At 37.3% G+C, this 27,398-nt stretch overlaps 2 protein-coding genes across 6 annotated transcripts in view; one reads left to right on the top strand and one right to left on the bottom strand.

The window, feature by feature from the left end:
- The window catches only part of LACC1 (laccase domain containing 1), a 153,892-nt gene extending 138,494 nt beyond the window's left edge, over positions 1–15,398 (bottom strand). The window contains exons 1-7 of one of the 5 annotated variants that reach the window (XR_003314433.4): positions 14,902–15,225; positions 13,183–13,799; positions 12,369–12,547; positions 11,475–11,640; positions 8,066–8,291; positions 6,780–6,940; positions 5,669–5,789 (exon numbers count right to left, since the gene is read on the bottom strand). Coding sequence is in view for 4 of the 5 variants with exons in the window: in XM_026493316.4 (XP_026349101.1) it covers positions 6,781–6,940; positions 8,066–8,291; positions 11,475–11,640; positions 12,369–12,547; positions 13,183–13,744 (1,293 nt within the window). In the remaining variant the exon portion in view is untranslated. Of the gene's footprint in view, positions 1–3,507; positions 5,790–6,779; positions 6,941–8,065; positions 8,292–8,388; positions 10,458–11,474; positions 11,641–12,368; positions 12,548–13,182; positions 13,800–14,728; positions 14,880–14,901 lie in introns of those variants that run through there. The other 4 variants (XM_026493316.4, XM_026493317.4, XM_044381825.3 and 1 more) reach the window with 4 other exon arrangements.
- Positions 15,399–21,468: 6,070 nt separating this feature from the next.
- The window catches only part of CCDC122 (coiled-coil domain containing 122), a 32,876-nt gene continuing 26,946 nt past the window's right edge, over positions 21,469–27,398 (top strand). Inside the window, exons 1-2 of the mRNA XM_057308466.1 lie at positions 21,469–23,330; positions 23,855–23,970. Coding sequence (XP_057164449.1) covers positions 23,285–23,330; positions 23,855–23,970 — 162 coding nt within the window. The 5' untranslated portion in view covers positions 21,469–23,284. The remainder of the gene's footprint in view (positions 23,331–23,854; positions 23,971–27,398) is intronic.

The raw sequence follows: 27,398 nt of genomic DNA, 5'->3' as shown, positions 1-27,398 counted from the left end.
AAATCAGTACACCGAGGACTATAAAAAATGATGCACAGGATGCTGGTGAGGAAAATGACGAAGGAAAATGTTCTGGAACAGATGACCACTTGTCTGAGTCTTAAAGAATGGTTATGAGTTATTCAAGAAAAATGAGTCTTAGAACTATGCACACAGAAGCAGCAATAGGTACAAAGCCAGGAGGCAAGAGAAAACATCACTATGAAAGATAATTGTAAGACCTGCTATAAACCTAATGACATGGCAAAAAAAAATCATTCATGTTTAGATACAGGAAAATTTTGTTATATGGTAGAAGGTAGATCTTTGAACATTAACATGGCCCCTCACCCTGCCTAATGGAAAAAAAAAAATACTGTGCTTCTGTATATGACCCGACATACTACTCACTGAATATATACTACATTGACAGTAGAATTTTGGTCACACCTCCCTAAGGAACTAGGGGGACACTGAAGTGCTGTATCCATTCACTTAGATGTTTATATTATACGTCCTTAGTGCTGCTTTTTTTTCTAATTTAGTAGAAAGCCTAAGTGAAAGTAACCTTAAACCTAATTTGACTTCTAGTCAATCTTTGAATGCAAACCAACCTTTGTGGTCTGATCTAGCTTAATGTATATTTTAGGAAATGAAGAAAACACAGAATAGCTGGAATATGTGATACAGAGTGGGGAGTGGTGGAAATTGAAAAGGTAAGCAGGGGTGAGATCATAATAGCACTTACAGAAGTCAGTGAGTATGTTTTTATCTTGGAGACAGTGGAAAAGACATAAAATAATTCAGAGGGACGTAATATGACAAGACTTGCATTTTAGAACAATCAATAATAGCGGTAAGAGAGGATTCAATGAAGGACTAGTTAGAAGGCTGCTCAAATGATGCACATGAGACATGATGACCTGAGTATCTGGCAGTTGTGATTGAGACACAGGAACAGATATAGATTTACAAAGGCAGAAGCATAGGAAAAGAAGAGGTGAAGGAAAGGGAGATATTCGGAAACACTCTAAGATTTTTGGATGGGCAATTTCATGGAAAATGATTTCATTCTTCCAAGATAGAACATGAGAAGGGAACAAATTTTGGAGGGAAAATGGTTAAGTTGGAGATATTGTTTTGAGGGGCCCATAGGATATGTCCAACAAGGAACTTTATATCCAAGTCTGAATATGTACTTGAAAGTATAAAAGTCCAAGAATTAAGTTACCTTATGAATATGAAACATCAATTATGAAAACAAGGATGATGGGGGATAAGAAAATACAACTCTAAAATGTGCTTAAGGGAAGTAAAGGAATAGGGAAATACATGTAAGATAAAAACTGAAGCAATGCGCAATGCAAAACTAAGAATTATGAAAATGGAGAATGTTAAAAACTCAAAGCTCAATTGTTACTGTGGACAAATCTATTTTCCACAAATGTTTCTCATGAAATGAGAGTACTCTTTTTGTTGTTGTTGTTAGAAAGGAATGTGACATTTTGAGCTAACGAGTCTCCTGGAAATTTTATTCTTTAATAAATATGTAACTGGACACCCCAGCCTTCTGAGAATTAAATAAAACAAAAAGCCTGCTCCAGATATAGAAAGGACATAGTTTACCATTGGCACTTGGCACAAGGACACAGGAAATACGATGTAAGCATTTATTTCTCCATTAAAAAAAATGCATCTAAGGAGAGTAGGAAAAGTTTGTCTCCACAAAATTGACATGTGATCATCATGAGTCCAAACGAAATGGAAAAAGTAGTACTGGCAGATTCTATTTCCTTCACTAAGCAAAGATCTAGTACAGAACAATGCATTATTTGCAGCAGCTGCCGCATCTCTGAAATCACCAAGTTTAAAAACACTGTCTACAATGGAAACGTAGGTGCTCTAGACCACAGTTCCCATTAACATATGCAGTAAGCATATGAACCATGATTCCCACTCTTTATGTCACAATTTATGAAAACTTTATAGAAAGAAATCTGTAATTCTGCATCCAATGAGTTTTTTGTGAATTTACATTTAGGGCAAAGAGGCTATGTATCATATATAACACATATCTCTTGCCACTTAGCATGAACACTCAGATACACGCATACACACACACAAACACATAGACAACCAAGCAATGCTTAACTTCCATAGATTGGTGGCATTCTTTAAGAGTTCACATAAAAAGTAGGATGGATATGTTGTAAGTATAATTTTAGGACAAACAAGTGAAAACCATATCAAATCCACTTAGGAATATACAATGATGTAATTCATATGTAACTGACATCTTACCCTCCAGCTTCTAAATCTGTGGGTGTTATTTATGTTTTTGTCATGTGTCATTGAATAATTTTCTGTGAATTTCTCCCCCAAAAATCTACTTACAGAAAAAGAGTTAACTGGAGACTCTGTTGAAGTGAGATAGTTCCAGGTGGGTGAGGGTTCCTAAATGCTTTTATAAAGTTGAACTACAATATATTTGCATATAAAGTAGGAGCAATACATTCATTAAGTTTAAATGCCCCTCTTTTTTTTTTTTTTGGTATAAGTAAATACAGAGAACAGATTGTTCAACTTTATACGAAGAAACAGTGCAGAGCTACTTGTAGAAATACTGCCTCCTAGTGGAAGGATCACTTTCTTAATTTGTTTTATAAAGCATTGGAGTATAGCATATTTAGTCACTATGCTATTATTCACAATTTAAAATTACAATTAAATTTTAGTTTGATACTTAGTACCTCCAAAAGAATCATGTCATGAACTCTCATCTTATTTACAAACTTCATTCCTCTTCTTAATGACATCCAATATTTCGTATGTATACTTAGTAGCAGTGCTTAGATTGAAAACAAAACTTACTAAAAATAAAAATTATTGTGGTTGTACCCCCAAAGTCCCAGAAACCTACATATAAATGCTTGAGAGTGACAGAGATCTTATAGAGATAATAAGATATGATTATTTAACAACCTAGTCATTCTGTTTCTGAGTTATTGGTCAGTATTTTTCACTCAGCAAAACAGAAAAGAGACCTTTCATTAAATACTATGAAGCAGATAATCTAAAATCAGATAATCAAATATAATTGTTATTTGGTTTTATAATATTTTGGTACATAAAGTGAAATATGGCCACCTAATACTTTTTTTTTAAGATTTTATTTATTTGAGAGACATAGAGAGGGTGTGCGTGTGCTTGCAAGTGAGCAGGACATGGGTAGGGGCAGAGGGAGAAGCAGACTCCCCATTGAAAAGGGAGCCCAACGCAGGGCTCAACCTGAGGACCCTGGGATCATGACCTGAGCATAAGGCAGACATTTAACTGAATGAGCCACCCAGGCGCCCCTGCCACCTAATACTCATGTAAATTTGTAAACTTCAAACAAAGTAAGGCATAGTGAAGAACTGGAAAGTTATCAACATTTCTAAATGTGTGAAATTATTCTTTATCTTTCTAATTATCATTAGTCAGAAAAGTTTTTTGCATGAGTTTGAAATTATTGTCCTATGCTTTGTGTTTAATACCTTCCATCAACTGGAAGAAATGAGGTATTTTATTTAAATTTTACACCGAGTTACAAGTTGCACAGAAGAATTCATATAAACAAGGTATCAGATTGTGACAACCTTACAACATAAATCATAGTATTGAAATTGCTGGTTTATTGACTGCCACCTTTCACTAGATATTAAACATCTGAAAGCCTACAACCGTATTTTTTTTAACCTATTCTAGTGTCTCAACAAAATTTTGGCTGAATGGATGAATGGATGATATTAACAAAAAGTCGAAAATAAAAATTAACTTAGATAGCTTTGATTAACTGTAAGTTCTGAAATGAGATTTTAAGTTACAAGATGTGGGTTCAAATCTTATATTGCCACAAATTATATGTTTTTAAGCTCCACCTCAATGAGACTCAGTTTTCTCATCTGATTAAAAAGAGTAACAACTGACCTCTGTATTTCAGAGTAGCTATAAAGGTAAAATGAGGTAATGTATGTAATGTCCTTTGTAAATACCTAACAAATGTAATTTTCCATTATTCTAATACATGTTCAGTTAGAAACAAATGTATAAAATAAGAAAACTTCTTAAGATGCAATATAACTACTCACATTAAAAATACATATCATATATACCACTTTCTCCCAAGTGAAAACAGCTTGACTCCTCTCTTCAGCCTACAAATATACTTAAAAGTACTGATCCAAAAAAAAAAAAAAAAGACCCCTTCCTTCAAGATACAGCCCCCAGTGCTTTATTTTCTCTAGTAAATACTATCAAAGAAGAGTGGACACCTATGCATCCTCCTCCTCAATGCACTGAAATCAGACTCTGCCACCACTGCCTGTAGAACAGCTTTGATATTGTTAATCCACTGGCTTCCTTCTCGGTCCTCATTTTATTCTACCTCTGAAAATTTCTCATACCTTGTATCTCTGGAAATTCTGAGTACCTCTCACATTCATACTGGCTTCTTTCTTCAAAATAAGTACACTCTGGGTTGTTTTTTTTTCCTTATTTCTAATGATTCATCTTTTTTTTTTTTTTAACTGGTTCAACTTCTTGTTCTTCAAATGTAGGTGTTGTATGAGGTTTCACCCTTGAACCTCCTTTTTCTCACCCTGTAGTTCTGCCTAGATGATTCAGCCTACTCCAATGGACTCACGCCTCATCTCTGCATAGCCAGCTTCTAAATCTGTATCTTTCTCCCAGCTCCCACCAAGATATAACATCTGTATTTCTAGTCATTAACCAAATATTTCCATCTGGATAGACTTCGTTCTGCATGTCAAACTCATTATCCTTTCTCCAAACATCTTCCTTCCCCTCATTGCTGTTGAACTAAGCAGAAATCTTGGAGTCACCAATGACTTCTCCACTCTTCCTCACCTATCATCTTCGTTATCTGTTAAGAGGATCTACTGATTCCTTGTCTGAAAAGTCTCTTCATCTGCTCTCCTCCATCTTAATTTCCCCTGTCTTCATTGTTTCTTTTTTAAAGTATTTTGCCTCTTAACTAAGTCTCTCTGCTCTGGTCTCTCACAATTTAAATCCATCCTGTTACAAATAATGCTAAGGAACTAAAACACTCCTCTACTTTTTATGCCTACTCTTTGCTTGGAAAATCAACTCTAAACTCTTGGACATGGCATTTGAGACTAACTAATCTCTTTCCAACCTGTTTTTCTAGTAACTTCTGCCTACACCCTTCTCTCTCTAGAACATGTTATACACTTTCAATTTCATGCGCTAGTTCAGGGTGTTCCCTCTACCTGTTATGGTTGTTCTTCATTTGTCAAAAGCCTGTACATCTTTTCGGCCCATGTAATATATCATTTTCTCTATAGCATTTTCCCTACTGTGTCTTCCAAATAGAATTAACCCTTCCTTCTTCTGTACTCTTCCACTGCTATCAAAATTAAATTTAAGTATTATAAGTGTTTCTCTCCTCCACTGCATTAGACTCAAAGGGAAAAGGTCTTACTCACTTTGATTCACTTATGCTTCACACAAAATGCCTGACAAATAGGGGGCACCCAGTAAATGCTGAACTGAACAGACCCATTCCTGATTTATATAACAAACAGAATGAACATTAAGAATAATCCTCATCTAGATTTTGCTAGACTCAAATGGAAGTCATTGGCTTTGGATAATAGTGAAAATATACCTAAAGATGAATTATCCATTGTAATCCTTTCAGCTTTAAGTAAATCAAACAGCTAAATTTCTCTCTTGTAGTCCGTTTAGAAGGAGGCAGGAAACAGTTGTATAAAAATCCAGTCAAGTATCTGTAATAATACAAAGAAAACAAATATAAGACCCTTAATTGTGCTATTACAATATCAAGGTAAGGATCATTAAGTCTACTAATGTCTTTTGTTTATTAAAGAGTTAAAGACATTGTGAAGATTAAAAATAATATTAACTCAGTTAAGAGCAATCTTAAGGAAAATTAGATATATGCTAAAGGGTCGGCACAAAATCACTTCATGAAATGTTTTTGTATAACTTTGAAAAAATATCTGACATAAATACTAATTTAATGAGATTATACTCAGTCTTACTTTACGACGATAGATAGGTATCTGCAAATTATAGCCTATGGGCCAAACCTACCTGGCCCCTCAGCTGTTTTTTATAAATACATTTTTATTGAAACACAGTCATACTCATTTGTTTGTGTTATTACTGTCTGCTTTTGCTCTACAATGGCAAAGCTAAGTAGTTGAGACAGAGACTGTATGTACCATAAAGCCTAAAATATTTACTATCTACCCTTTAAAGAAAATTGGCCAACACTGCTATAGACAATCAGTTGCAAATCTAGTTGAAAACCAAGCCAGTTTGGATGGGTGAGGACTTTTCATTATCCTAGAATTTAGAATCTTTATGCAAAGATTTCTTCTCAAAAATCAAAAGAATAAAAAAGAAAGGTTTAAAGATGTTATGATAGGAAACATACTGATGTCAAGTACATAGGAGATAAATGGTATACATACAGGATTTTTTTAAATAAATGATTTTATTTTTATGTTTATATGCTGGCCTGATTATTCTTCATTAACTAGGAAAAGGAGTGGCTATTCTTTATATTACACCATGTCCCTAAAAATTAACTTATCTACCTCAGCTGCTTCACTAAAAAGTAGAACTTAATTCTTCCTACAAGAATAAAGGGGTAAAGTTAAATATAATTAATTATTTTTTAAAATGAGGGGAGGGAAAGGTGGAAAGAGGAAGAAGGAGAGAGGCAAAGGGAGTGAAAGAACCTACTGTACCTCATTCTCTAATTGATATGAAGCCAATCTGTGTACCAAAATTAAGGCCATCACGGACATGGGAGAAAAACTTGTCAGGATGGCAGGACGTACAGAGGCCAAGATCTTGGTTCAGGTCCTGAATATTCTGTGGTAGAATTCCTCCCCGTTCTAGAAGAATCCTTAGGATAAAGATTTTTCAAAAGATACCAAGAGTTTATTTTACCAATAGCCAAAGCAGTAAAAAATATATACATATGGATATTGGTGTAAAAGAATTCTGGGAAAGATTTGCTTGAAACAATGCAAATTGTTTTCGGATACAAAACATGAATAAGTCAGGAAATGGAAGATTTTATCACTATTAATCACCTAAGTTCATATATGAACTGTAAAACCTTCTATATTGTCCTGCAGACATGACCTGGGTCCAGAATTTTATAATCAAAATCAAGTACTTATTTAGAAGAAACTTCTTAAGTTACCAGGGTTATTTGCAGACAAGATTCATTTGATTCAGACAGAGCATGCTTTTTAGTCATTTGGCCCTCCCATCTCTTGACCTCCTATTAACAGATTTTTCACAGAGAAGTTGCTTCTCCGTAAACACTTTACTATATGAAATATGACTATAAATTAATGATACTAATTCCACAAGTCACATTTAAGAATCAATTTCAATCCTTTCTACTTATGTGCTAAATGAGGCAGAATCTGGGCAATGAATTTGACTACTTTTGTTGACTGGAATAGAAACACAATTCAAATCAGACAATTTTCTTTTTTAGAAATGACAAATAATGACTATTAATAGCAAAACCTCATAAATCAAAATGGAAAGGGACCATAAAAAGCTTGAAAGTGACTCCGTACTCATATCATCTAACATTTTTGCTAAGAAATGTATTCTTCTAGTTAATTAGAGAATAAAAATAATTTTAAAATATCATCTTCCTGACAGTTTATTACATTAGAGATTTTAGCTGAAGAAGGACTATGAAGTACATGGCAACTTTTCTATAAGAAGTTTAAGTAGATCTCTCAAAACTATAAGCCAAATATATCTTCCTGCACTTTTAAGTCAGTAAGAGATAACAAACAGGAAAATAGGAAAATTTGTTAGTCAAACTTAAATGAGAATAGATTTCATAATCAAAATGTTTTTGCATAAAATATGTATGTCAGCTACTTATTAATCTGCCACTTCAATTTTTCTTATAGTTACTAATTGTTGTCTAAAATAATTTTCATTTTAGAAACAATAAGCAATAACCAAACTTGCAGTTCTCAAATGAAATCAAACATACCTGGTGCCTTTACGAATGTCAACATAGGGATTTGGTGAATCAAATAACTGTACACATTCAGGATCAAGATTATGAAATCCCTGTGCGGATTCCCTTGGCAGAGTAAAACAGCAAGGTCCTACTGAAGGCCCCAGTACAGCAATAATGTCTTCCAAACTACAGCCATATTCTGTGATCATAGCATTCACTGTAGCCATAGCAACACCTAACAAAGTACCCTTCCAACCTGGTAAATAGGAAGAAAAAGAGATAAGGGAAGTTAAAACATAACATTTCACCTTAATTTATATCTAACTTAAAAATGAGCAGAGTCAGTTTATGTATTTTTCAAAGTCCAGAAATAGCAAATGAATCACAAAATCAATTAATTAAGCCAAATAATCAGTTAATTAAAACACTGGTTTTTATTTAATTTATTTTTTAAAGATTTTATTTATTTACTTATTTGAGAGAGAGAGAATGAGAGATAGCGAGAGCACGAGTGGGGAGGAGAGGGAGAAGCAGGCTCCCCACAAGCAGGGAGCCCAATGCAGGGCTCAATCCCAGAACCCTGGGATCATGACCTGAGCTGAAGGTAGACGCTTAACCAACTGAGCCACCCAGGTGCCCCTAAAACACTGGTTCTTAAATGAGGTACGCTATGCAAAGCACCTGAAATGGAAGAGATAGTTAATGGGAGGTGCCTTCCATTTCCTTTAAAAATATTCTACACTTTCAGTTTCTAGTGGGATTATACCTTGTTAGTCTTCTTTCTCTCCTTCCCTTTTTTTTTCACTTTTTTTAAATTGGGGGGAAATATACATAGCATAAAATTTACCATTTTAACTCTTTTTAAGCGTATACTTCAGTAGTGTTAAATATATTCACCTTGCTGTGCAACCAAGCTCTAGAACTTTTTCATCTTGCAAAACTGAAACTTCATGCCCATTAAATAACAATTCTCCCTCACCACTTTCCCCCAGCCCCTGACACCCACCATTCCACTTTCTGTTTCTATGAATTTAACTACTTTAGATACCTCATATAACGGAATTTTAGTGTCTTTTTGTGACTGACTTATTACATTTAGCATAAGGTCCTCATTCAGATGTTAGGATTTCCTTCCTTTTTAATGCTAAATAATATTCCTTTGTATGTATATATCACATTTTGCTTACCTAGTCATCCATCTATGGACATCAGGATTGCTTCCACCTCTTTGTTATTACGGATAATTCTGCTATAAGCACAGGTGTGCAAGTATCTTGTCAAGATCCTGCTTTAAATTCTTTTGGATATATACCCAGAAGTAGAACTGCTGGATCGTATGGTGATTCTATTTTAAAATTTTTGAGGAACCACCATACTATTTTCTATAGTAGCTGCACCATTTTACATTCCCACCAATTGTGCATCAGAGTTCTAATTCGTCCACATCTTCACCAACATTTGTTATTTTCTTTTTGTTTGTTTTTTTAATATTAGCTATCCTGATGGGTGTGAGGTGCTATCTCATTATAGTTTTGATGTACATTTTCCTAATTATTAGTGACATTAAGCACCTTTTCACCATTTGCTTGTTGGCCATTTGCTTCTCATGTTTGGAGAAATGTCTATTCAAGCCCTTTGCCTATCTTTAACTGGGTTATTGATTTTTTTGTTGTTATGAGTCGTAGGAGTTCTTTATATATTCTGGACATTAACCACTTATCAGAATTGCAAATATTTTCTCCCATTCCATGGGTTGCCTTTTAACTTTGTTGACTGTGTCCTTTGATACAGTTTACTAATTTTGATGAATTCCAGTGTATCTGTCTTTACTCTTGTTTCTTATGCTTTTGGTGTCATATCTATGAAACCATTGCCTAATCCAAGTTCACGAGGACATACACTTTGTTTTCTTTAAGTTTTATAGATTTAGCTCTTACATTTAGGTCTTTAACCTATTTTGAGTTAATTTTTACATATGATGTAAGATAAGGATCTAACATCATTCTTTTGTATGTGAATATCCAGTTTTCTCAGCACTATTTGTTGAAGAGACTGTCCTTTCCCTACTGTATAGTCTAGGTACCTTGTTAAAAATCTTTTGATCATATATACAAGGGTTTATTTCTGCGTTCTTTCTTCTATTCCATTGGTCTATATGTCTGTTTTTTTGCCAGTACCAAACCGTTTTGATTACTGTGGCTTTATAACAAGTTTTGAAATCAGAAAGTGTCAGACCTTTAACTTTATTTAAGTGTTTCATTTGGGAGCACCTGGGTGGCTCAGTCGTTAAGCGTCTGCCTTTGGCTCAGGGCGTGATCCCAAAGTTTTGGGATTGAGCCCTGCATCAGGTTCCTCCGCTGGGAGCCTGCTTCTTCCTCTCCCACTCCCCCTGCTTGTGTTCCCTCTCTTGCTGGGTGTCTCTCTGTCAAATAAATAGATACAATGTTAAAAAAAAAAGTTTCATTCTGACAGCTTTAATCTTTGATATTTAAAAATAATGTTTCAAAACCTAAGAAGTAACAAGTAAGGTTCTCTTTTTATATCCAAGAAATAAGAGTCAGATAACTTTTTGACAATGTCAAATCATAAATCTGACTTCTAGTCATCCAATCCCATAACTTTAGCTAGATCAAAAGAAAAAATATGCCACTTTCTTATTTATCTTTTGTCTAAAAAGCAAAGTAGTCATAGGTTTACAAGCAGAAGGAAATCTGAAAGATCTTTCATTTCACAAAGTCATAACCACAGGATAATCTAAATAGCATTTTAAAATACCTTCAGAAAACAAAATTCCATAACCTTAACACAACATCTAAAAATCCTTTGTTCTTAACTTTAAAGAATAAAGGCACTAGACTATTATATATTAAATTCAGTTTTCCAAATATATCTTGCTTCTTACCTCCATACCTTTACACATGCTGATGCACCTTCATCTTCATGAATACCTTTCTCCAACATGCCTTATCTTCCTATTCCCCATTGTCTAGACTTCAAGGGTTCTCAACCAGTGGCAGTACCACTCCCTCTGGAGTGTTCTGAAAAGCATGGAGGCACTTTTTTTGTTGTTATTACAACAACTGGGGGTGCTACTGGCATTAGGAATTTTGAAAGCCAAGCAAACTGCAATATAAGATTATCTTGCCCAAAATGTTAATAGCGACCCTGCTGAGAAATCCTGGCACCTAGTCAAGTCCTACAAATTTCTCAGGAATCAACCTGGGTACTGCTTCCTTTGGGAATTCTACTCTGATTCATAAAATATGACTTAGGTACTGCTTTTATCTGCTCCTATAACAAAAGTATGCTGCCTCTACTCCTATTTTTACACTTAATACCATGTAAAGTAATTAACTGTCATGCCCACCAGGAAAAAATTATAATTTTTCCTATACTACAAAACTGGTAAAATCCTAAATGCTTAATTAAGTATACTTACCAGAGTGAGCAACACCACATGCTTTTCTGACAGGATCAGCAAAAACAATTGGTATACAGTCAGCAGCAAGAGCTGCTATTGTGACTCCCCTCTGATTTGTGGTGATTCCATCATAAGATTCAGGTTCCTTCCTTCCCATAATCCAGACATCATTGGCATGATCAGTCTAATACCAAATATGTGTGATAAAAAATATTTTAAAAGTAGAATTTCTCATACCATAAGCTTTTTCTGAAAATACTCATTTTGTACAAAATTATATAGCAAGTTTAATATTACTAGCAAGCATTAAAAATATCACTTCTATGGTAAAATACCAAATTTACTTGTCATTTAACTTCTGGTATTATAAATCACTGCATATTTTATTCAAAGGAAAACAGATTTTAACACTTAACAATTTAATACAGTCTATCACAAACATCTACTAGAGATGGTAAATCTCTACTTGCAGCACTTTCTATAAAGTTCTATTTATGGGAAGAAGTTAATTACCAAATTAAAGATATTTTTACTTTTCCTGACCCAAATAAAGCTAGCATTCTGTAAGAAACAATGCATCAATAGTGATCCTAGTTCCTCCTAATGTTGATTTAGAAAATAACGGCCTTTCTCTCCCACCATTCTGGAATCTTCCTTCTAAGTCAAAAAGGGCAGTGGTACTATAAGAATTAACTGTACTTTTAGATACAAGGGGCTACAGGTGAAATGTATCTATCACAGAATTGATTTTTAGGCTATAGTGTATAGATCTAAGAAAAACAACCATAAGCATTACCCTAAAATTTTAGGTAAAACAACAGATGCAAAAGTTAAACAGCTTAAATTCCATGTACTCATTAGCACAGTCAAGAATATATTTTAGATCTTCTAAAACATGAAACAAAATTTTACCTTTATTCGGTAAAATTTCTCCACATTAAATCCTGCAGCATTCCCCAACCTACGCAGATTTTCTTGAACAACAACCTTGGGATCTCTCCTTTTGGAACTACTGAAGAGATTGAACGAGCTAAGAGTTGGGATGTAAGATATTCCACCTGTTCTTGTAGTAAATCCATGTAAGAAAGTATCTGTTGAATAGAAGTAATGAAGATTAAAAATATGCTATACAAAAGACTATAAAATGTTACAAACACAGTGTCTCAGTAAGCCTTTCTCTGATCACCTTGAGCTGCATGTTTTTCTGGCTTCCAATTTCTACAGCACTGTATACCTCATGTGTTCTTGTTATACATGGCTTTGTGTTTGCTTTACCTTCCCCATGAGATTACTGCTCTTCAAAGATTATCTTCTATCTCATTTGTCTTTGTTATTCCTAACAGCATGTAGCCCACAATAAATATTATTTATTTAGAAATAAGATTGACTTTTTAAAATTTCATTCTTCTGTAAAGGTGCCAATGAGTTAAGGTAGCAGAATTTCTAAATAGATGCTTAGGGTCATAAATCTCATTTTAAAGGAAGGCTGGGGGACTTGTCTTAAAACTGAATTTGCATAAAGCAAATTTATTTATTAAAGGTGGCTTTGAAAGGACTATTCCTTGATATCCCTTGGCATCCCTCACACTCCCATGCTGCAACTGATGCCAATGAGTTCATAAACCTATAGCCTACAAAAGAAAGGAGGGGAAAAAAGGCGAACAACCTCTAAAGAAAGATGAGTTTTTCCATGTATACAGCAGAAACAACACAGCATTTAACATACCTGAGATCAAAGGAGATGTGATAATGGTTAACTCTCCTTTCACTGCTGGTAGACTTCTCAAATATGTTTGTATTTCATTCTGGATTGCTTCTATTTCTTGAGCTGTGATCATGTTTATTTCAGTGGATTGTTTCAAAGGACCTCCCCCTGAAGTCACCTGCAAGTCTTCAAACTCAAAACTGTAAACATTGGTGAAGAGTTGATCAATAAAAGCCTTCAGTAATGTCTTTCGGTGCATGGGTACGATTACCTTAATGCTGCTCAGATTTTTTTCATCAATTTTTTGCTTAATAGTATACAAAGAGGCAGCCATACTAGGATTGCTAACAGTCTCAAATTCTCTCAAGAGAGTTGATAATCCATTGCTTGCTTCTAATTCACAGTTATTATTGGCACCATTCCTTTCACAACTGATGTTATTGCAACACATTATGCAAAGAAACTTGGCCTTGGCAGCATGGTGGTATCGGACAGCATTCAATGTCTTCAGTAATGCCTGATGACTGTTTTTCTGAGAGTTAAATTTCAAACCAAAGAAATCAATCAACACTGCTTCTGCCATCCTTCAATATGGTATAAAGCCCTTCAAAGAAGATTTGTGCCTCCTAAGAAATCACCTATAAAGAAAAATTAGCCCAAGAATGCAAAATTATATCAATATTCTCATAGTTACAAATTTGTACCTACTTTAAAAAAAAAAAAGTTTCACTGATCTAAAAACCTAACAGAATAGTAGAGCTAGACCGCTCCAAGCAAAGTTAGTCCATTATTTATCCTAAGAGAACCATGAGAGTGGAACGACCTCTTAATTCGTTTTGTGAAAGTGATTTGTACATCTTTCCAGCAGAACAGTTCCTCTCTGTGTGTGTGTGTGTGTGTGTGTGTGTGTGAGATGTTTTTTCATACAGCAAATTTTAAGTAGGAAATTACTTGTTAACTTAGACAAAGTCCTGCTTTTTAATTTCAGGGTGTCAATTTATGTTAAATGTATATCATTAATCCTGACATGACTGGCACGTTAGGTCGCACCCCTTCATATGAAATATCGGGGCCTTCAATAAGTTAATGGAGCTGCACCTAAAATTTACATTTTTAAGGGGATAAAAGCTAAGACGATCCCAGGATTTACACAGCACTCCAGGTCAGCGATTTGGATGGGGCATGCCGCCCACCTGCTTCCTTACTCAGTACTGGGCCCGCCCTCCCAGGCCAGGCCGCCGGTTTCTCTTCAGGGGGCGCCTTTGGTGGTGACCCCCTCGGTCCGGGACGCTTTTCCCCTGCAGCCACTCCAACCTTCACTCCGTACGGTACTGAGCTCCCACTGAGGTTCGTGTCGCCAGTTTTGAAAACCATTGAGAGAAGCGAGGGGGTGACGCCCACCCTCCCCTCTGCCTTGGGAAATGCCACAAAAAGCATCTGTCCCCCCTGCCCCGCCAGGTCCCGCGCTCGGTCTCCACCTGCCCTGGAGCTTCCACCGCCTCCTCCCCACCCCCTTGGGACTTTCTGACCCACGGACGCACAGCGCAGGCAGTTTTCCCCGTCCCACCTGCCCGCGCTCCGCCTTGGCTTGTACCCTCAGTCTTCCGCTAGCTCTGAGGCGCCCGGCCGCCACCCCCGGCCCAGAGCCCGGACGGAACCCGGAAGCCACGAGCGTGGCACCTGGAGTGCTAAGCCCGACCCGGGACTCCGCCGCAGCAGCGCCTGCCGCGCCTCACCCACCTCACCGCCGACCGACCACGGGCGCCCCGCCTGGCGTGGGCACGACGGCTGGGACCCCGCGGCTGCGGAGGACCGGGCTGGGCCAGGCCGGCGACCCGCAGGGAGGCACGAGCGAGTTCGGGAGAAGAGGGCTGGGCACCGAAAGGCGCGGGGAAAGCCCGGGAGGAGCCTAGCGCCGGCCCCCCGCGGCAGCCTCAGTAGTTCCGGGTCAGCGCAGCCCGTCGAGGCCGTCCTCCGCCGCCCGGTCGAGGCAAGAGAAACAGGAACCAGAGTCCTCTAGCAGGGGCCAGCCGGGTCAGCTGGCGGGAGCCGGGGCGGCGGGCAGAGAGGGGAGCAAGGCGGGAGGCGGGCCCGTGACGGGGGCGGGGCGGCGGGCGGGCCCTTGAGTGGGGAGGGACGTCCGGCGCGCAGGTAAGGGGAGCCGGGCTCCTGGCAGGCTTACCGGCCCCCGAGAGGAGCCGGGCGGCTGAGAGGCTTGCGGGCGAGTGAGGGGAGGCGGGCGGCAGGGGGGCGGGCCCGTGAGGGTAGCTGGGTGGCCGGCGGGCGGGTGAGAGGGCGGGTGAGGAGAGCAGAGCGGCAGGAGGGCACGCCCCTAAGGGGCCGGGCGGCTAGCCGGCCGGCAGGCTGGTGAGGGGAGTCAGGCGGCGGGTCGGTGAGGGAAATAGGGCTGATGGGCGCGTAAAGGGAGCTGGGCTGCGGCAAGGTGGGAGGGCCGCCGAGGGGAGCAGGGCGGCAGGAGCGACCCGGGGAACAAATGGCAGACTCCCTTCTGCGATTGGAAGCGCTCTGCCCAAGCCCGCTCCCCCAACGCTCGAGGACGAGCAGTGTGGGTCAGGCACTTGGTTTAATCACCAGAGCCCAGCCCTGAGAACCAGCTTGTGTTAGCACTTGGCAATTTGCCCCATCCGGGGTTCAAGCAATCGGCCTCCTTGGGTGGAGTTTGATTGTTTGTTTGTAGTTCTTGGTGTTTTTTACGGTGTGTTTTTTTGTTCCCAGAAACACTTGGTTGAACTTTCTTTTGCCTTTTTGCTGGTTCCACTTTACTTGCTGACTGGACCAACGCTTTTACAGCTCTTTTTTTTTTTTTTTTTTTTTTTTTTTGTACTGACAAGTCTTGTATAGCCGTTTAAAAATACGTGCCACTAGTAGAAAATTAGAAGGCGGTAACTCTTAGAATTGTGATACATTAGCATCCCTTGTGTAACCTCAAAGGGTGTAACTCATTTAGAAATATCAAACAGCTACTACGTGGAGAGCAGATGCTAAGATAAAGGGAAAATCTGTCCAGACTTTGAAGGGCAGGAGAAAGGGTGCTTCCTGTGGAACTGGTTATAGTGGACGGAAAGGTCCCTTTTGTCTTCATTTTTGCTCAGAGGATAAAGGCTGAAGAAGTTTTGCCTGAAAGAGAAAGAGTCCTAGGTACCTGGGAGTTTAGAAGAGCACTTGGAGGTGGGCAAGTGCTTCCATTCTATTTGACTAGGTAATGGGATCACCAACCCAGAATAGGAACTTGCTGTTCAGTATCCCTCGCAGACGTTTTTTGTCAAAATTTGCATTTTCATGATTTGTGTGGGGCATTTGTTAAGAGCCCTGAGTGGTAGATGGTATACCTGATCAGAAGGTGCACTCTGCACTCTCTGAGTTTGTTTTATGTTAAATATTACCTTAAACAAAATAGAGATCTTTTGAGTTACAACACTGGTTTCAAACATTTATCCCTGTTTTTATAGACAATGATGGGAATTCATTTTCTTTCATGAAACAGTAGTGACAGTAAAAAATTTAAAAATATTTCAAAATAGGGAAGCTTCAGGGGGAGAGATAGTTTGTCATTGTGTTGTATTTACATACCATTTCCTTTCACCATTTGTTCCTAGACTATCTAGCCTCATCTCTCTTACCTCATCTCCATTCACCCCACTCCAGTGGTTCTCCTGGCTGCATATCAGAACTACAAGCAGAACTTAAAACTAAATCTAGGGACTTCACTTGGTATACATTTGAATCAGATTCTCTGGGAGTCAAGTCTGGGCATGTTTTTCTTTGCTGTTTATTTTGTTTTAATCTATACAGATGATTCAGATGCATAATTAGGCTTGAAAAACAACTGCCTTATTCCCAAGGCACTCAAACTAAAGGCTGTTTCTTGGATGAGCTACAAGATTTTATCCTTTACACATGCTGTTCCTGATGAGGATGTAGAATATACGTGAGGTTCAGTGGGGTGGAGTCCGGAGCCAACGACAAAGAAAGAATTCTTGAGGCGTCTTTGGTGCAGAATTGGTGGTTTATTATAGCACGGGGACAGGACCCGTGGGCAGAAAGAGCTGCTGCACCAGGGTTGTGAGGGGTGGCTGTTATATACCATGGGGTTGGGGGAGGTAAGGAAAAAGGGAGGTTGAGGAAATACTTTCATATGTTAAGACTCACAAGATACCAGAGGCCTTGCCGTTGTCAAGTTAAGGTTGTTTTTCCCTCTTGCAAGACATTAACATTAAGATGGTTGGGAACTTCCTGGAGGCTGCAGATTATAAGGACATTTAATTGTATCTACATTCCCCTCCAGGAGCTAGGTTAGTGATAGAAATGCTTTGTTCTTGTAAACTGCTAAAACATTTGCAAACTGAGGGAGACTCAAGTCTTGCAGGATTGTGGTATCTATAGGTTAACTATTTCTTTGTCCTTCAGGGCAGCCAGTAGTGCCTGAGGAATGTTACATACAACCCATGGGGCGGGGGGGGGGGGGGGGGGGGGGGGTGCGGGGTGTCAGTTTCTGCTTTGTCCTCAGCTTGCCTTCTGTTCCCTCATCATTCCTTTTGCTTAAAATACCCTTCTCTTTTTATCTAACTGCTACTTGTTTAAGATCTTTCAAGCTCAATCATAACTTTCCTTGAATCCTATTCCCTCACCAGACAGAATTAGTTGCTTCTTCCTTAGCATTTTGTTCATACAAAAGAAACCCTCTCATTGATGCAGTCTGGACCCATAGCCTAGTAATAAATTGAAAAAGTCAATTAAACACTGAAGTGTACACTTTATAGGGATGAACTTGATGGTATATAAATTTTCTCTAAACCTGTTTTTTTTAAGTCAGTTTAACCAGAGAGTCATGATAAAATGTATTTATTCTCTCATAGAAACAGAAGTCCCAAATCTAGGTGTTGTCAGGACCATGTTCATTTCAAAGCCTCTCATTTTCCCTGCCTCTTCCAGCTTCTGGTGGCTCCAGGTGTTTGTTCCTTGGCTTGGAGCTGTGTGACTTGGGACTCTATGTCTTCATACTCATATGGTCTTCTTAATGTGTGTCTGAGTTTCAGATCTCCCTCTACCTTTCTGCTGTAAGAACACATGTGTGGAAATAATGACCAACCACATGAGAATAAGCAAAGATTATTTGTTCAGAGTTTGCTTTGGCAAGGTTGTCAGCCACCATCACTTGTGTATTGGCAGGGTTAGAAAGCTTTAATAGTGGAAAAAAGAGAAATCTTCAGGTATACCCTGATCGGAGGCTATTGGCATGGGGAAGCTGTAGGTAGGCTGACTAGAAGCGGGGCATCCTATGTGATTGGTTAAGAGTGTACATTTTGGCTTCCTCTGATTGGCCCCAATTAGGGAAGCTGTTAGTTATTCATCAAATACTGGTCATTTGGGGCCAATTGTTACAGGACTTATTGTTTGGCTTCTGGAATTTTCATTAGAGATAGTAGTCTGGCTTCCTACAAGTCTGACATAGATAGCAGGAATGGCTTCCTAGTCTGGTTACTGTAGATAGCGGATTGGTTTCCTGAATTGGTTGCTGCAGGTTGTGGGTGAGAGTGCTGTATTTATATATGGTCTGGCCACTGTTTGCATAGCCAGTCTCTTACCTCTCATTGGATTTAGGGTCCAGCCTAAATCCAGGATGATCTCATCTCAAGATACTTAACTTAATTACATCTGCAAAGACTATTTTTCCAAATAAGACCACATTCACAGGTTCTGGAGGTTAGGACATGGACATATTGTGGGGAGGGGGGAGGCACCATTCAACCTACTACAAGCTCCTCACGGTTTAGAAATCATGCTTACTTGTAGAGTAACAGAAGACCTTGCTTCTTACTGTTCTCGATGAAACAAGCAGGTAGGTTATGACTGGATTTCATCATAGGCTATCATTTCTATTTCAAACAGTGGCATAGTCATCCCTTAAAGCTTGGATTCAAGCTGCTGATTACTCTCTATATGTCTACACTTTAAAAGGACACATTTGGTAGTCCAGTACTATCAGAACATTCAGAGAAATCTCACCTTTGGTAGAAAGCTAGAAGCAATGTGGATAATGTATTAATGTTGCCTGTATTGTCTTTGATAGGAAGTTAAGGAACAGTACAAATCCTCTGAGTTTTTTGTTTTGTTTCGTTTTCAGCATCCTGAAACCTTAATCTCATTGCCTAGTCAAAGAAGAGAGTAATGCCTAGTCCTAGCAGATCCTAACACACAAGTATGTAATAGGTATGAATAATTTTTTAATGATTCGATTAATTAATTCCTTTGGATGACTCTGATAATGTTGTAACTTCTCTTGAAAACATGTGATTGAAAAGTGTATTATTCTGAAATGTGTATTATTCTCATTTGTACAGTGTGTCACATTTTCCCCCACTATTATCTTGTTGGGATCGAACGACTCAAATCTGATTTCATCATGTTTATGACAAATGTAGACCATAATTTAAAATTTGCTTGATACCAGGGAACCCTTTTATCTCATCTTTCCCCAGGCTAATTTTTTAGCTTTCTCAGTTAAATATCAGCTTTAGATATTAAGCCCCCCCCCCCACTTAGAAAACAATTTCACACAAGGAAAAATTATCTGTTTTCTGATAATGTGTCTATTCTAAAAGGCTAGAATGAAATTATAAACTTAACTACTTTAACTACCTATCAGGTTCACATGACAGCTTTTCCCATTCAGAATGAAAAACAGTGCTTATGTGACATGGGTGCACATATACAATTGCCTCCTCTTAATTCTTCTAAGCTAAAAACTCTCAAAAGCCCCAGAGTAGTTTGACAACCTTGCTTTATTTTGCTCATTAACTTAGAGGAGGTACCAGATGATGAATTTCCAAAAGCTGGAATCATGGCCTTTTTAAATTCTCCCAAGGGTCAAATATAGGGGCTTGCCTCTTCAATGCAAAACAGATGATGCACAAATCATGCTTATTCCTGTGCTTTAGTACATATTAAGTGCCTAATAAATGTTAATTTGGATCCTAATTGTTTCAAATTCCATCCTTCCTACTTCTTGGATTTGTGGCCTTTGGCTAATTTCTTAATTTCTCCAAGTCTTAGTTTACTCATCTACAAAATATAAGTAAAAATAATATCTAGCTTATAGGATTGCTCTGAGGGAAAATAAAGATAATTCATTTAAAAGCACTTAGAAAAATGCTAATTACTTGTAAGTATTCAATAAATGTTGACTATAGTTATAAAAGAATGGTAGTTTAATATGGTATCTGCATTACATTGTTTTCTGTAAAGCTAATTTTTTTAGTTCAAAGTGTTTTTTCTAAATGATTATTTTATATGTAAATTGGACATTTACAATGGAAACTGTAGATATTGGGTTTTTTTAATAAGTCACTTAATTCATCTTTGTATTCCTCACAATACCTTGCATATTATATGTACCTACATATGTGATTTGAATGAAAGAGTGATTGATACTGTCTAGTCTAAACTCATTGATTTAAGCAATTGTAATGAATTATCAGTAGATGGCAGTAGTTTGTTTTCATTTTTATCTTTTGTCCATTCTATAATAGAGATCCAGAAAGAAAACTAAAACTTTCCCAATTTAATTTTATTTTTTTAAATATTTTATTTATTTATTTGAGAGCGAGAGAGCATGGGAGAAGGGGGAGATGGGGAGAGGTGCAGAGGGAGAGAGAGAAGCAGACTCCACCCCTGAGCAGGGAGCCTCACTTGGTGCTCAATCCCACCCATGACCAGATCATGACCTGAGCCAAAGGCAGACACTTAACTAACTGAACCACCCAGGCGCCCCTAAAACTTGCCCAATTTTACAGTAGATATCCTTTCACAAATAGTTGGTTTAAATAAATGTCACCCAAGAGTTTTTCAATTTATGTTGCTTCAGAAATAGAGCTCAAGAAGTACCAGTTCTGTTATTTTTTATTATATAAATCTAATTTTCTTCATTTTTTAGATTTCTTCATCAAATTTTTTAGGGATTACAAAAATGAATAAGACATTAAATTTGTCTTCCTGGAGCTTACAGTCTAATGGGGAAATACAGTGTAAAGTAATGGAAATAATAAGAACAAAAACTGTTGAGTAGCAGGAATTTGCTAAATGCTGTCATCCATTATTTCATTTAGTCCTCTCAATAATCCTAATGAGACAGGTATTACTATTGTTTCTGTTTTATAGATAAAGAATCTGAGGCCCAGCTTGGAAAGAATTTACCTAATAAACTAGTAAGTGGTACAAACTGGGTTCAAAGCTAGCTCTATCTTTTTTTTTTTTTTAAAGATTTTATTTATTTATGTGACAGAGAGACAGCCAGCGAGAGAGGGAACACAGCAGGGGGAGTGGGAGAGGAAGAAGCAGGCTCATAGCGGAGGAGCCTGATGTGGGACTCGATCCCGGTACGCCAGGATCATGCCCTGAGCTGAAGGCAGACGCTTTAACAACTGCGCAACCCAGGCGCCCCAAAGCTAGCTCTATCTTACTCTATGACCTAAACTGTTATCATGGTATAATAGAGATATAGAAACAATTGCACTAAAGAGAGGAAAGGATCATATCTACCAAGAAAGATCAAGAAAGACTTCTTAAATAAGATGCCATCTATGACGGAGTTGAAAGATTGGCCGTGGTGTTGACATGGTGGGAACAGTAGTTTAGGAGCATAATTCTATCATTAGAACAGGGTAAATTGGAGTGGAGATAGACTACAAGTAGACATCTATTAAGTAACTGCCACGCACTGTTCTAAGGTCTCTGCCCTGATGGAGCTTACATTAGTAAAAGGAGATAGAAAAGAAACAAATGTATATAAAATATCAGTGGTAACAAATGCTATTAAGAAAAATGAGGCAGCTCCCTCTCCTGCTCCTCCTGCTTGTGTTCCCTCTCTTGCTGTCTCTCTCTCTCTGTCAAATAAATTAATTAATTTAATTTAATTTAAAAAAAAATGAGGCAGGGTAAGGAAATGGAAAATGAAGGAAGAGAGGTCATGTTTTAAAGAAGGTTATCAGGGAAGGTGTCTCTACTAAGATACTATTTAGAAATGGCAAGCAGTGAGTGGATTCCAATATAATTTAAAGGTAGAACCAATAAGTTTTGCTAAAAGAAGTGCATGCAGCATTTAAGAGAAAAGTCAAGATTCTAGCTTGTCCTTTGAGTAAACAATTTGGGGAGAAGTCCTGGGCCACATACTTGGAAAGTGTCTTAAAGGATTTCCCAAAGGGCCTATGAAACATCAACAATGAGCTCTCATTTGTGATTATCTTGCACAAGTCTTGTTGAATTTCCATGAGCTCAACACTCTTCTAGAGACCTCATTGCTAATGTCCCCAGGGTTTTGGGCCTGAACAAGAAAAACTTGTCATTTATTGAAAGGAAGAGACCATGAAGGAGCAGATTTAGTGGTGGTGATGGAGTGAACAGAGAATCAAGAGTTCAGTTTGGAATATATTAAGTTGAAATTACTGTAAAAATCCGAGTGAAGATACCAAGCAGGCAATTTGGAATGAGTCTGGAGCTCAAGAAGGATGTTCACGTTAGAGGTATAAATAAGATAAAACCTATAAGTGGATTTTAAAGCTATGCAACTAGATGACATCACCTAAAGAGTGACTATAGAGAAGAGGACTGAGGACTTAGCACTGGGACACTGACATAGATGAGAAAACTGAGGAGGAACTAGCAAAGGAAACCCTAGACAGAGTCCATAATAATTAATTACTCACAATATATGTCAGGTCCTATGCTAACTAAGCATTCTACATGTATTAATTTAATTGTTATGACAGTCCTGTAAGGTTTTACAGATGAGGACCCTGATGATCAAAGAAGTTAAGGAACTTGCTCAAGATCATAAAGCTAGAAAGCAGGAGAACAAAGATTCAAATACAATTCTACTTTCCTCTAAAACTCTCTCACTTAACCATTGTGTTTTAATTCTTGGAACAATGATGAAATATCATTGCCATCCCTGTGAGGTATTTGACAATGAATTTGCTTTCAGGATCACCAGGATATATGACAGGGGAAAAAAAAGAAAAACAAAGAAGAGTGAAAAATTATCAATGTTGGTTATTTTGTAGGCATAAAGAAGGTGAACCAAAAAGGGAGAAAGAAACAAAGTAGAATGTCAGTCAACAAAGAAAGGAAGAGTCAAGGAATTCCTGAAGAAGGTAATGAAGCAATCTTAAGAAATAAATAGTTAAAAGATAAGCAGCAACAAAAAGGTAGTATGATAGGATAATTGTGTTAAAATGTATAGCCAAATAGAATAGAGGGAAGCTATAAAATTTCTCCAGGAAGAAACTTACGTGGTGTTTAGAAAAGGTATAACAACCTGAGAATGCGAGCCTATAATGAAAATTCATCAACTATAATTGCTATATAGTTATTATGGTAGCACTGTAATTATACATATGTGTAAGTGGTCTGGATAAAAAAAATGAGGACAATCAAAATATTTATACTGTTCCATCCAGGAACAGATATAACATTATAGTAGGCAATTCTGAATTGTGTATTATTATGGCTTTTGATTTTGGTTTTGTTTATAGTCAGAAAGAAAATATCACCAACCCTAAATCTACTTTATTTATAAGAAACATCACATTTTTCATGACTTTGAATGAAGAAACAATGACTTTCTCAGAGGGTCTATAACTTACATTTTTATTATGTACTTTATTCTTTTGTCTAGCTCTGGTTAAGCAAGGCACATCTTCATTAACTGATGCGGTAGAGCAAGTTGCAAAGCAACAACAATCACAAACATCAGAAATAGAAAAAAACAAAAAAGTTCTGTTCCATTTGCAGGTAATCTACTTCATGTAGTCTCTTGAATGAGTCATTACTGTCTTCAAAACTATATTAAATTATTAACAGGGATATTATTAAGGATACTTAATTTGGCAGGCTATTTGAGACTCCTGTTTTTCATGTTTACTCCTTCTTAATTATTCTGTTATCCCAAAGTGAAGTCTATACAAGTATTCTAGTTTCATGGAACATTTCACACACCCAATATACAAGGATTCGGCAATGTCCTTATAACTGTAGTATGTACATATAAAACCCAATGTATCACATAGAATTATTTTAAGCTCACTTCTATTTGATAGTTTTTCCTAAAATGCTAAATTGAAGAAATGTTAAGTTTTTAAGCCAGTGTTTTTAAAGCCTTTGCTTTTGAGTTATTAGTTGTCAGTGAACATTTCAAGTTGACAAGAAACATTTTTGTGTTCCTTGTATTTCATAATATATTTGTAATTCCACTGTGGGGAATCTGGAAGCCATACTTATTTTTTGTATGCAGCACAATTAGATATAACTATACTATGTTAACATAGCTAAAGAAAACTGGAAATGGTATCTTTACTATGCGCTTTGTAAAGGTATTATTAAATATATTATGAAAGTGAAGAATAGGCTATAGAGCCCAGCTGCCTAGTTTGAAAGACAAGATTTGCTACTTTTAGCTCCATGGTTTAATTTCCCTGTGCTTCTGTTTTCGTATTTGTAAATGGAGATAATAACATGACCTGCCTACAAGGTTTTCATGAGGATTAAATTAATAAATATTTGTAAATGTATGTAAAGTATCCTCCTGGGGCCCTGGTGGACCATATAGAGCTAGATTTTGATGTTGGCTTTAGGTGTTAATGCATCAGCAGAGATATGATGATAATAATTATACTCTCATGGTAATATGGATCTCATAAATATTTGCATTGCATAGTCACTTTTAGAAAAGAATACATTTTTTGCAAGAGAATATAATATAAAAATAATAATGTCTTAGCTTTTTATGAAGAAATTTTCTGTAAAACTTCCCAGTCTTCAATGAGTTTCACAGGTGTTATTTCACTTATATCAAGGGCCTACTTTTTATTAAGCATTTTGCCAAACATTGTCCTCACTCATCTATTGAAGAAGGAGACAAAGAAATAAATAATTATATGCAAGGTAGTAATGTCAACAATAGAGGCATGAACACAGATTTAACGCTGAAGAAGGAATGATCACAAAGTGATGTTTCAGTTGAGTTTAAAAGAAGACAGCTGGAGTTCACTTGAATATTGGGTATTTAAGAGAGGTTTAAGGGTTAGGGGGCGAGGAGGATGGTGTTCCAGACAATAAGATCCTGAGAAAATTCAGAGGCCTCAAAAAGCATTTGATACATTCATAAAACTACAGTTGACCCTTGCATAATATGGGGGTTAGGAGTGCTAACCCCTGGCCCAGTTAAATCCACATATAACTTTTGACTCCCCCAAAACTTAACTACAATAGGCTACTATTGACTAGAAGACTTATCAATAACATAAACAGTCAATTAAAGCATATTTTTAAGTTATATGTATTATATACTGTATTTTTACAGTAAAGTCAACTAGAGAAAAAAAATGTCATTAAGAAAATCACAAGTGGTGCCTGGGTGGCTCAGTCAGTCAAACGACTGCTTTTGGCTCAGGTCATGGTCCCAGGGTCCTGGGATCAAGCCCTGAGTTGCAGGTTGCATTGGGCTTCCTGCTCAGCAGGGAATCTGCTTCTCCCTCTGCCTCTCCCTCTGGCTTGTACTCTCTCTCTCTCTCTCTCTCACTTTCTCTCTCAAATAAATAAATAAAATCTTTTTAAAAAAATCACAAGGAAGAGAAAATACATTTACAATACCGTACTCTGTGTGTGTGTGTATACATATATATACACACATATACGTATACATATATATACATATTCGTGTGTGTGTGTGTGTGTGTATATATATATATATATATGTAATCTGCCTATAAGTGGACCCATGCAGTGCAAACCTGTGTTGCTCGAGGGTCAACTGTGTATGTAGCTTGGTGGCAGTATAGCACAGGGTATCTTTTGAGAAGTGGTGGGAGAGACATACTATGATAAGAAACCTGGACATTATTCTAAAGGTGATGGGAAGGTTTTGACGGGCTTTAAGCAAGAGAGCAAATGATTACATTTATATTTTAGAAAGAGTATTATAGATGCATAAAAGTAATTTTCATAATCCATCCATTCATGATGAAAACTCGAGCAAATTAGGAGTAGAACTTTCTTAATCTAAAAAAGGGCATATACACCCCTTTATAAATACTATAGCCAACTTCATACCTAATGGTGAAAAACATAATGTTTCTTTCCTAACATCAGGAAAAGGCAAGGATATGTGGTCTTACCACTTCTGTTCTTTCTGTGGTACTGGTGGTTCAAACAAGTGCAACCATGAAAGGAAAATAAATAAAAGACATCCATATTGAAAGGAGGAAGTAAAATTGTGTTTTTATTCACAGATATAAGTACAACCACTTAGGGAACAGTTTACAGTGTCTTAAAAGATTAAAATATATTTACTGTATAACTCAGCCATTCAACTTCTAGATATTTGCTTATCCAAGAGAAATGAAAGTGTATGCTCACTGGAAAACTGCATATAACCCATCCATCAGAACAAAGTGTGGTATATCCATACAATGAAATGCTACTCAGCAAGAAAAAGGAAGACCCAGTGATATATACAGCAATATAGATGTATCTAGAAGTAATTACGTTGAGTTAAAGAAGTGAGACTAAAAAAATATATATGGTGAGATTCTATTTATGTAAAATTCTTGAAAATGCAAACTTATTTTTAGTGACAGCAAATGAATGGTTGTCTGGGAATGGAGAGATGGGAGGGAAGGATGGATTGCAAAGTAGCGGGAGGAAACTTGTGGGTAATAGATATGTTTATTTTTATTGTGATGTCTCATGAGCATAAAAATAAGTCAAAAGTCATCAGTTGTAAAGTTTAAATATGTGCAGTTTATGTAAATTCTACCTCAATAAATCTATTTAAAAAAAAAGAGAAGAAGGAGAGGGGAAGAGAGAGGGAAGGAAGAAGAAGAAAGAGGAGGGATAAACAGAGAAGGAGGGTTTGGGCATGAGGAAGAAAGAGAGGAGGAGGAGGAGAATAACATCAACAAATTCTAGTGAAAGGTTAGAAATTAACTGAAGGAAGAATTGACTAAAGCTGGGGAGAAACATTAATAGTCTATTACATTAGTCCAGGAGAGAGAAGAGATGATGACCAAATCAGTAGAAATACCATCTTTCCCCATATTGATCAATAGTGTCAATAGCCTGATCTAGCTGGCAGTGCATGTGTCCCTGTGCATCATTCATTCAATCATTTAATATTTATTGAGCACCTTCATTGTACCAAGTACTATTTTAAACACAGAAGA

This window comes from Ursus arctos, unplaced genomic scaffold, assembly GCF_023065955.2.
Source record: "Ursus arctos isolate Adak ecotype North America unplaced genomic scaffold, UrsArc2.0 scaffold_10, whole genome shotgun sequence".
Classification (NCBI taxonomy): Eukaryota; Metazoa; Chordata; class Mammalia; order Carnivora; family Ursidae; genus Ursus; species Ursus arctos.
Note: the sequence above shows the minus strand (reverse complement) of the source record. Positions and strands in the feature narration are given on the sequence as shown.